This window comes from Mustelus asterias, chromosome 18, assembly GCF_964213995.1.
Source record: "Mustelus asterias chromosome 18, sMusAst1.hap1.1, whole genome shotgun sequence".
Classification (NCBI taxonomy): Eukaryota; Metazoa; Chordata; class Chondrichthyes; order Carcharhiniformes; family Triakidae; genus Mustelus; species Mustelus asterias.
This window is the reverse complement of record NC_135818.1, coordinates 65,169,314-65,180,714: the sequence shown is the minus strand read 5'-3', so window position 1 is coordinate 65,180,714 and position 11,401 is coordinate 65,169,314. Positions and strand designations below refer to the sequence as shown.

The 11,401-nt window shown below is 41.8% G+C and overlaps 1 protein-coding gene across 2 annotated transcripts in view; it reads left to right on the top strand.

Annotated features, from left to right (window-relative positions):
* Positions 1-62: 62 nt before the first annotated feature.
* Positions 63-11,401, top strand: part of LOC144507232 (echinoderm microtubule-associated protein-like 5) — a 141,818-nt gene continuing 130,479 nt past the window's right edge. The window contains exon 1 of one of the 2 annotated variants that reach the window (XM_078234191.1): positions 63-603. In XM_078234191.1, the coding sequence (XP_078090317.1) occupies positions 407-603 (197 nt within the window). In that variant the 5' untranslated portion in view covers positions 63-406. The remainder of the gene's footprint in view (positions 604-11,401) is intronic. The other variant, XM_078234193.1, reaches the window with a different exon arrangement.

The following is an 11,401-nucleotide window of genomic DNA, read 5'->3' as shown; positions in this document are numbered from 1 at the left end:
CACGGGATTGGCTGGGCCGGCGCGCGGGCGGGGGGGGGGGGTGGCAGGCAGGTGCGCGCGGCGGACGGGAGGTGTTAAAGGGCTGGAGACAGCAGCGCCGGCCGAGGCGACAGTTGCGCGAGGCGAAAGGCGGACGAAAAAAAAAACCGTCAAAGCTGCAGATCAATTTTAATTTTTTTTTTAATTTGAGGGGTGGGTGGGAGAAAGAATGGACGTCATGCGTTTCTGACGTTGGTACTTGCCAAGTAGTGCGTGGGAGAGCGAGATCACCAAAAAAAAATGCATGACAACTGTTGAGTATCCGCGCATCTTCAATCTGGTTTTGCGTGCAGAACAAGGTTGGGGAGAGGAGGAGACATCAGCTTGAGGGACGGGCTCTGTGCTGTGGCTGTGGCGAGGCGGCGGTATGGCTGATGGAACGGCACCCAACTGCCACCTGCGCCTGGAGTGGGTCTATGGCTACCGGGGGCACCAGTGTCGGAACAACCTGTACTACACCGCTTCCAAGGAAATCGTCTATTTCGTGGCGGGTGTCGGGGTGGTTTACAACACGCGGGAACACAAACAGAAATTCTTTCTGGGTCACAACGATGATATAATCAGGTAGTTTGTCTCGATTTATTTATTAGTATTTTTCTTTTTTTAAAAAATAAAGTGTGTTGAAAAACATCGCGCCATCCCGTGCAGTGAGTGGCTAATCCGCGCTCATTTGCTCCCGTTATCTGGCTCTATGCACTGGGGGAAAGCAGAAAAAAATGTAACCGCCAGTCTACAAATCTGGCTAGTTTGGCCCTTTAAATTAACCACTTCGTGTACGCCAAGAATTCAAATGTGTAGATTCTGGCATTTATAAAGGGACCATATTTGTTTCATCATTCCCCTACCCCCCTCAAACACACAGAGAAACACACAGAAAATAGAAGCAGGAGTAGGCCATTCTACCCCTCGAGCCTGCTCCGCCATTCATTATGATCAGGGCTAATAATCAAATTCAATAATACCCTGATTCCGCCTCCCCCCCCCCCCCCCCCCTATGCACCTTGATTCCTTTAGCCCCAAGAGATACATCTGATTGTAATGTTTAGAGATACATCTGATTGTAATGTTTAGAGATACATCTGATTGTAATGTTTAGAGATACATCTGATTGTAATGTTTAGAGATACATCTGATTGTAATGTTTAGAGATGTATCTGATCGTAATGTTTAGAGATGTATCTGATCGTAATGTTTAGAGATGTATCTGATCGTAACGTTTAGAGATATATCTGATTGATTGTAGTATCACATTCTTTACCTAACTGGATAAATTGTGTATCTAGAATGTTTGGAAAGAAGATGCCGTTCAGAAGGGCATTTTATTTCTGTCAGCCATGCCAAAATAATTCAGTGATTTGTGTTCCTCATTTGTATAAGTGCAATTGGTGTGAATTAAGTTGCTTCCATTAAAAAAAGGAAGATGCTGAAAACTATCGTGTTTATTTGCTGCGATTGTTAGGATAAGATGAATACATTCACGGTTAATTGAATGGGCTGAGCCATGCTGCAGGTTGAGATTGTATTTAGGCTTATAAAATGCAATTTACTGTTACATTGTACCGCGCCAGGCATGTTCCAAGTCATCCGGAATTATATTTTGAGGCGATTGATGTTTTTTAAAATCTGAATTGGACAACAGTATGCAAGTGCACTTTGTGATCCTGAATGTCAAACTCCTGACAGGTAACCGTTGATCGTGATCATATGGACTTCAATTCGAAACGTGCAACTTCGAAAGCCCTCACTGGAACGATTCCCAAAACTAAATAAAACCAGCTCTATTTTTTTAAAGGAAGCGAATAACTCTCCTCGGGCGATTGCTGCTCTTCTTTTATACATGCAGATGGTTTGTATTACGGGAGCATTTTATAGAACCCAAGCAGCGGAACCCAGGCCATTGTTTAATAAATAAAAGTGCTCCGCATTCCCCTTTGAATCTGTGGTACAGTTAGTCAGAAAATTCATAACATGTATAATTTATCAGATGTAGTAATCCACTTTTTAGATTCCGTGGTGCGTGGCTCTCTTTGTGTGGAAGGGTGGCTCTTGACTCCAAATTACAACGGTTAAATCTTACAAACGACAGATGGACAGCAATTCACCGGCCTGTGGAGTCAGAGGATATGAAGTGAAAGATTTAGCTGTCCAAATAACTTCCGGAAAGACTTTCGAACAGAGCATGAGAATGAATATGGTGGCAGGGTATTTTGTTGAGCTGATTGTGTATCTATGTGTATATATATATATGCATAATATAGCGTATTCAGTGATAATAAAATTGTCACTTTGTGCAAAGAAATTGGAATTCCAGAACGAACACGATTGTCGAACTGATTTAAATTCAGTAATTTCAAATTGTTACATAATGTGATCAGTGGGGGAAGAAGCGGCTGATATGGATGTGTACCTAGAGGGGAATAGACGGGGTGAATTACAAGGATGTAATTTTATCCAAGGGATATAAATGACGTCCTGAATTATGTAATTGAAGCTTGATGGGTGTGTAATTGCTATTTGAACCCAGAGACTGGCAGGTATCCTTGAACTTGATCCTGACATTTCATTTTGAAAAATATCTAGTTTTGAATGGCACTTTTATGCTGATGGCATTTGCTATTGGTGTTCAGTGATGTGAGTTCAGTGATAAATTAAAAGGACAGAAATGCTATGGGCTTTAATAACATGGGTGCAAAAGGGCTTGATGGGGCATATTTGGAGAGAATATTTCCACGTGTGAGGCCATCCAAAACCGCAGATCATAAATATAAACTAGTTATAAAATCCAATAGGGAATTCAAGAGACATCTCATTTCCCAAGTGTAGTAAAAGTGCTGAACGCATTTACATAAGGTGTAATTGAGGCAAACCGCATGGATACATTTAATGGGAAGCTAGATAAACATGAGGGGGAAAAAGGGGTAACAGGATATACTACTGCTCGTTAGATGAAGAAGGTTGGATGACACTGAAGCATAGTCACCAGCATGGGGCTAGTTTGGTCAAATGGGCTGTCCACGTATCTATATGTAACCTATCCAACATTGTGTGACCTACTTCAACAAGTGAGTTGATTGAACCAGCATCTTCTGTGTCACTGAAGTAATTTCTGCTCTACGGCAATGTTAAAAATGGTGTGGAAACAGGATGGCTGGCAAATTGATTCAATCTCTGGACCTACTGTCTAACCAAGACACCTGGTGGTGTCAGACACAAATTGCACTTTGGTTGTAAAGGACTTCCGCAACTTGGCATGGATTCTGGAAATGTTCGTGTGTGTGGGGCTTCCAAACCCAAACTAAACTGAGGACAACTTGCTGCAAAGTTTCCTAATGGAGTATAAATGTTTTCCAATAAAACACAACATTCTGTTGCAGAATGTAATACATATAAGTGGCCGAGAGCAATAATGCTGGTAATATTGCTCTTGGATAGCAGGGAAAGTTGAATTGTATGGCTCAGTATGAAAAGACTGAAGGAGAATAAAGGAGTTATGGTTGAAGGCAATGATACTGCAGAGCCTATGGGCTCTGGCAACGTTTCAGCAATAGTACTGTTCCAGTTAGCCTACTATGGAGAAAGAACATGTTCCAGAGGGGTCAACAACAAAATCAATCTGGCTGGAACTAAGAGACAAAAGAGGTTCAATTATATTGCTCCTTGTAGTCTATTGGCCACCAACTAGTGGGAAGAATGTAGAGGAATAAATTTGCAGGGCAATTAGAGAGGTGCAGAAATTAAAGTAATTGTGACTATAATCTCCAAATGTCCACTGGGTTAGTGGTAGTGTAAAGGGCAGAGATGGCCAAGAGTTTATAGAGTGTGTTGAAGAGAATTTTTAGCAGCATTATGTGTCCAGTCCAATGAGAAAGGAAATACTGCTAGACTTGGTTCTGGGGGATGAGGTGGGCCATGAAGACCGTATATCAGTGGGAGAACATTTTGGGAACGGGGGTAATTATAAGATTTAGGATGACTATGGGAAAGGACAATGAACATTCCAGAGTGAGAATAATTAACTGGGGGACAACCAACTTCCATGGTATAAGAATGGATCTGGGCTGAATAAATTGGGGCTAAAGATTGGCAGGAAAAATGGTAGCTGACCACTTTCAAAGATGAGATGGTTTGGGCATGATCAAGGTATGTTCACTCAAAAGGGAAAAATAGGGCAAACAAAGCCAGAGATCCCTGGACGACAAAGGAGATAGACATTAAGAGAAAAAAATTGAAAAAGTGTGCTTATGTCAGGTAGAAAATACAATTGAGAACCAGGCTGAATACAGAAGGTTCAGTGGAGAGATGAAAAAACAATTAAGAGCAGCAAAGAGGGAGTATGAAAAAAAGACTGGCAGCTGTCATAAAAGGAATACCAAAGTCTTCTATAGGCATATAAATAGTAAAAGGGTGGTAAAGGAGGAGTAAAGCTGATTAGGGATGTAAAAGGAATTTTACAGATGGAGGCAAGGAGCATGGCTCACGTATTAAATTAATACTTTGCACCTGTCTTTACTAAGGAAGAAGATGCTTCCAAGAGCATGGTGAAAGAGGAGGAAATTCAGTCACTAGGAGGGTTAAAAATTGGTAAGGGTGTAGTATTGGATTAGTAGTCTGTACTTAGAGTTGAAAAGGCACTGGGACAGGATGAGAAACATCCAAAGATACGGAGGGAAGTGGAAATGGCAGAGGCAGTGGCCATAATTTTCAGTCTTCCTTTGATTCAGGGGTGGTGCCAGAGGACTGGAGAACTGCAAAACATTATGCCCTGTACAGCCAGCAACTACAAGCCAATCAGTTTAACTTTGGTGGTGGAGAAATTTCCATAAACTAAATTCAAGACAGAATTAATAATCACATGGACAAATGTGGGTTAATTAAGGACAGCCAATAAGGATTTCTTAAGGGAAAATCATGTTTAACTAACTTGCTGGAGCTTTTCAAAGAGGTAACAGAGAGGATTGATGAGGGGAATGCTCTTGATGTGATGTACATGGACTTCCAGAAGGCATTTGATACAGTATCAAACACAGACTGGTGAGCAAAGTTATACATCATGGAATAAAATGCACAATAGCAACATGGAAACAAAATTGGCTGAGTGACAGGAAATGGAGAGTAACGGTTAATGGATGTTTTTCAGGCTGGAGGGACGTTTGTAATGGAGTTCCCTAGGGGTTGGTATTGGGATCCTCGCTTTTTGTGATATATATTAATAATTAGTCATTGGTGAAAAGGGAACCATTTCATATTTGTGAAAAATACAAAATTTTGAAACATTGTAAATTGTGAGGAGGACAGTGTAGAACTTCAAAAGGACATAGACCACTTAGTGGAATGGGCTGATATGTGGCAGATGAAATTCATTACAGAGAAATGGGAGGTGAAGAAAATGAAAGGCACTACTTCAAGGGGATGCAAGAGCTGAGGGATCTGAGTGTATATTTACATAATTCATTAAAGATGGCAGGGCAAGTTGAGAGAGCAGTTAATAACACATACAGTATCCAAGGCTTTATTAATAAGGGCATAGAGTACAAGGATAAGGACATTATGTTGAACTTGCACAAGACACTAGTTAGACCTCAGCTGGAAATTTGTGTCCAGTTCTGGGCACTGCATTTTAGGAAGGATATGAAGGCATTGGAGAGAATGCAGAAGAGGATTATGAGAAAAGGTTGCAGGGATGAGGAACTTCAGTAATGGAAGTAACATTGGAGAAGTTGGGACTCTTTTCCTTGGAGAAAAGACTGAGCAGAGATTTGATAGAGGTTTTCAAAATCATGCAGCGTCTGGTCAGGGTAGATAGGGAGAAACTGTTCCCAGTTGTGAAATGATCGTGAACGAGAGGGCGCTGATTGGCAAAAGCAATATGAGAAAAATACTCCTTCACACAGCGAGCAGATAGGATCTGGAATGCACTCCCTGTGGCTGTGGTGGAGGCAGGTTCAATCGAGGCATTCAAAGGAGAATTGCATGAGTATTTGAAAATAATCAATCTGCAGGGTGGAGAAGGCAGGAGAATAGCACTGTGAATTGCTCATTTGGAGAGTTAGTGGAGACACAATTGGCCGAATGACTCCCTTCTGTGCTGTAACAATTCTGATTCAAAACTGGCATCTACCTGGCTTTGGCTGGTAAGTGGTAAGAACAGTCGTACAACATAACTGCCAGGCAATGACCATCTCCAACAAGAGAAAATCTAACCATCTCCTCATGACATTCAATGGCATTACCATCACCGAATCCCCCACTGTCAACATCCTGGGGATTGCCATGAGAAACTGAACTCGACCAGCCATATAAAAATTAGCTACAAGAGCAGGTCAGAGGGGCGGCATGGTAGCACAGTGGTTAGCACTGCTGCTTCACAACTCCAGGGACCTGGGTTCGATTCCCGGCTCGGGTCGCTGTCTGTGTGAAGTTTGCACATTCTCCCCGTGTCTGCGTGGGTTTCCTCTGAGTGCTCTGGTTTCCTCCCAAAGCCCAAAGATGTGCGGGCTAGGTTGATTGGCCATTCTAAATTGCCCCATAGTATCCCGGGATGCATAGGTTAGAGGGGTTAGTGGGTAAATATGTAAGGGATATGTGGATAGGGCCTGGGTGGGATTGTGGTTGGTGCAGACTCGATGGGCTGAATGGCCTCTTTCTGCACTGTAGGATTCTATGATTCTAGAGGCTCGGAATTCTATAGTGAGTAACCTGCCTCCTAAATCCCCAAAGCCTGTCCACTCTCTACAAGGCACAAATCAGGAGTGTGTTGGAATGCCTGAATGAGTGCAGCTCCAATAACACTATCTTCTTCATCTATTCCTGCTACCTCATCCAAAACAAACATGATTAATCTTTAACAAATCTGTGCTGGCTTTCCCTAATTAATCCTCACTTGTACACATGACTGCTAATTTTGTCCTGGATTATCACCACTAAAATCTTTCCCACCATCAAACTTAGTTGCTGCATTTATCCTTATACGCTTGTCCAATCATATGTTTAACATTTGCGATTCCTCAGATGGTGCAGGAGGGAGGGTACCAGGAGACTGAATATTGCACATTCCACATGTGGGGCAAGGAGTGAGAAGTTGCACTCTGAGTGAATTAAATTACAAAGTTTGAAAAAGAGGGTAGGTCCAAAACTGGTAAACTGTGGGTGTCAGGAAACTATTGTCTGTTAATCTGTTGTAATGTAATAATCAGTAGAGTGGGATTATGCACAACAGTGGTTCCCAGTCTTATGCTGCAGACGGTGGGTTGCAGACAAAATTAGCACTTTTTATTTTTTGTCATATCTCTGGAAATTTTGGGCCAACTTTTATTCAGTACATTGGATTACAGTGTCCTGCTTGAAGTTCTTGAGTTAGTTGCTAGTGGGAGTATAGGTTAACAGTACATAGCTTTTTAAGTTGGAAGACTGGCAGCACAGGGAACCTTGTAATAGATGTGACATGTATTGTAGATCCTCAGGATATCCAGGAGCAACAGATTTGCGTGGTGTTGGAAAACTGTATCCTTAGCAGAAAATCTCTGTGTGTCCAAAGAAATAATGGTAGACATAAACCATGTGAAAGGCATTTCAAGAGCAGTAGAAACACAGAGGACTTGTAGGGTGGCACAGAGGCACAATAGTTAGCACTGCTGCCTCACGGTGCCAGGGACCCGGGTTCAATTCCAGCCCCATGTGACTGTGGAGTTTGCACGTTCTCCCTATGTCTGAGTGGGTTTCCTCCCACATTCCAAAGATGTGTGGGTTAGGTTGATTGGCCATGGTAAATTGCCCCTTAGTATTAGGGGGATTAGCAGGTTAAATAGGTGGGATTATGGGGATAGGGACAGGTGGGATAGTTGTTGGTGCAGGCTCGATGAGCTGAATGGCCTCCTTCTGCACTATAGGTATTGTATAATAGGACCCCAAATTACTGAAAATGTTCAATAAGTACTTAGCTCTGGAAGCATATGAAGCAGATAGTGGTCTGTGTGTAAGCCACATTATTATGGAGCAAAGGACTGCCAGATGGCAGGAGGAATGTGAAAATCACATGGATGACCAGAATAAGGGAATGATAATAATGGGAAATTGGCTTTCTGGTCAATGGCAGAATTTTCTCATTTTCTGGCAGAGTGGCACAGCAGGTGGGAAAATGGGGTGGAAGCTGCTGGCCCCCAGGGCAGCTTCCTCCACCGTATTTTTAGGCTCTTAGAGAAAACAAAGCGAGTCCATTAGACCCTGACTCAGCAGCAATTTATGTTTTAAGGGTATCCTGATGTAAAAAATTAAAAATAGAAACCTCCCTCCCCACATAGAACTCCCCTCCCAGCCCCACAGAACTTCCCCAAAGGCATTGTATGGTCTTGACCCTCTCCCCAAGGGGGCTGTGCTCACCTGTGTGCCTCCAATGGATTCTGCTTGCCAGGTGCTTGTCATGGGGAATCTGTCGTGGTTCACACATGCTGATATAATGGACAATTTAACAAAAGGAGGAGTATCAGGTGTAAAGGCCTGGTAATTATGTTTAAATATATTCACATGGGGAACCAACGTTGGGATACCAATTATGTTAGTTGCAACCCCCCCCCCCAAAATATTTGTTAAAACACAGCCAGCCTGGTTTTACAGAGATCGGGGCCCCATTTTTTAAGGGGGCCCCAATCTCAGTGCTGAGAGACATGTCCCCCCCTCCCCCACAATGATCACAGCAACCCCCAATGATAAGGGGAGCACCCCCACCCCTCAGCACAGAGCAGCATCTTCCCCCACACAGCGAACAGGTCACTTCCCCCCGCTCCCATACCAAGCAGGCATGAGGGTGACCCAACCCACCACCTAGCCAGAGGCTTCATCCCCCCTTCCACTTTCTCCAAGGCAACCAGGACAAGTGCAGCTAATAGACTAGCAGCCTGGGGGAGACCCCACAAGGTCAATCCCATGTCCCTTAAGGGACCCTCCCTCTGCAACCTGTCAGCAGCAGAGGGACACAGGAGAACAGTTGGAGGCTGCAGTTCTCCATTTGCCCCCTCTCAGAGTCCATGGCACCAGGTTCACGCTTCTATAGACCAGGTGAAATTGCCACCTGGAGCACTTCTGGCTGGTGGGGGGAGGAATGTGGGAGCCTGTTGAATTGGGCTTCAAGCCCGCTAATTACATTTAAAAGACCTGTGATCAGGTTTGTAATTCCATTAAATGCAAACTAATCTTTATTGCATCCTATAAATGCTGGCTTGCTAAGACCTTTTGATTAAAAAAATTATACTGCATGCTTGGGTTAAGTGGAAGAAGGCTGAATCCCACATATTTATGATCATATACTTGGAGTGCAGCTTACTCAACTCCAATTGGGGGAAAATTGCTGACAGGATAGTCAACCACTTTGAGTTAATTGGAGTGGAAGAACTGGTTTGGAGTGTGTGCTGCTGTGTTTTAAACTTCAACAGAGAAATTAATTATCCATTAGAAAGGGAGAAAATAAATTTGGATCATTTCTTTCATGTGGTCAAGCATAATCAGAGTTAATGGAATTCTCTTGTGAAAAGCAATACCATTTCTTTGACAAAATTCTGCAATGATGCTTTTGTACTATGTTGGATGATTGATCAAAGTTCAAGTGCCTTTGTCCAAGTAATATGTTAATGGATATTGTGTAATCTGAAAGCTACTTAAGTGCATTAAAACTTTAAAGGACCATTCTAAAAGCCTGTGCAATAGCTATAACCAACATTTCATAAATGTTCTAATCACTGAAGTAAAATGATCAATCACAGGCTGCTTTTAAAATGTTCATTAATATGTTTTCTATTTTTAAAAAAAACTAAGTAGCATTGTGCTCTAAAATCATGTAGGAGTAAAGATGAGTACCCATTGAATGCCAGCCAATGATACAAAAAAATTGCAGTGATAGATGACTTTTTCATTAGCTAATGAAAAAGGACGGTGATCACATATTGAACCCATGGGACAAGGACAATTCGAAGATTATATGGACTGCGGATATTAATTTGGATAACATCTGTAATTTCTCGCCAACTATGTCTTAAGAGCACTATGCAAGTATTAGCTGATTTCTTATGGATAGTGTAACTTGTTGCTTTCAGTTGTAATTGTGCAAACTTTATCAAGTTTTGGGGTGTACTCAATACTTTGAAGCCATGTTCACTTCCTTTCGTTTATCCAGTTTAAAATATTGTGGTTTCTGAATCTAATTGCTTTAATTTGTTCAGAATTTATATTAAGCATACTAGTTATCTATCTATGTGGTTTGGCATCATCAGCAAATTATTCTCTTGTTAATTAAAGTGGACAGTGTTGATCAATATTTCCTCTAAACTGTACATCTGCCCAGCAACCCAAAAACTTCTTGTACCAGCCATGCACATGTCTGCCCTCTTAATTTTGTTTTTGGGAAGTAATTTAAAGGCTCCACACACTTTAGCAAATTGCCTACGCACTCTTTTTTTTAAAAAAAGCATACATTGGTTTTTGACATTATTCTATCCAGTGAAGACTTCGACTCGAATGAAATATAATAATGCCTTATGCAATAGTACAGAATCTGAAAGGGTCCCTGCAGGAATTTTGTTTTATGAAACATTTGAGAGGTTTTTATGTGAAAAGGCATTAAATTTGTATGTATCGTGTTTCAGTATGGGTTTTCTAAACGAATACTTGGAAACCAGATGAAAGTTTACTCTTTATACATAAACTAGATCAGGGTTTTCAAAGTGGGGCCGTGATCTGCGGGTGGTGGGCTGTTGAAAATGGGTTGCCGGGTAAATTCTTGCTGCCCTATAAACTGACCCTGTTTTAAAACAACGCTGGATGTTCTGTGGTCCTGTCAAAAAAAAGCAGGATATTCTGTTTATAGCGCACATTATAGGGCCTGGGTGGGATTGTGGTCGGTGCAGACTCGATGGGCCGAATGGCCTCTTTCTGTACTGTAGGGTTTCTATGATTCTATGATTTTGTAGAAGGCAGTATGAAAATGAGGACCTCTCAGACAATGTCATAGCCAGCATGACTTTTGGTGTGGAGGAAAAACTTGAGTATTGACCGATACAATTCAAGTTACTTGCACTTTACAAAAGGAAAAGATAAGAATTGGGAAAGAGGTGTATTTTTAAATATAAATCTCATTTAGATTGGGACTGTAGCATCAGTATTGCAGCTTGCCTGGTCAGTTGACTGCCTGAGTCTCGAATTTCCTGCCATGAAGGCAGGTTATAACTTCAGAGTTTGATATGTATCATCATTATCTCACAATTCAACTCATTATTTTTCCTATGTGTATAAAAATATTTTGCTGTTGAATCAATTTCAAAATGAGATGACATCTGAAAAACAGGAAAACCACTGGGATGCTTCATTTTTAAAAATA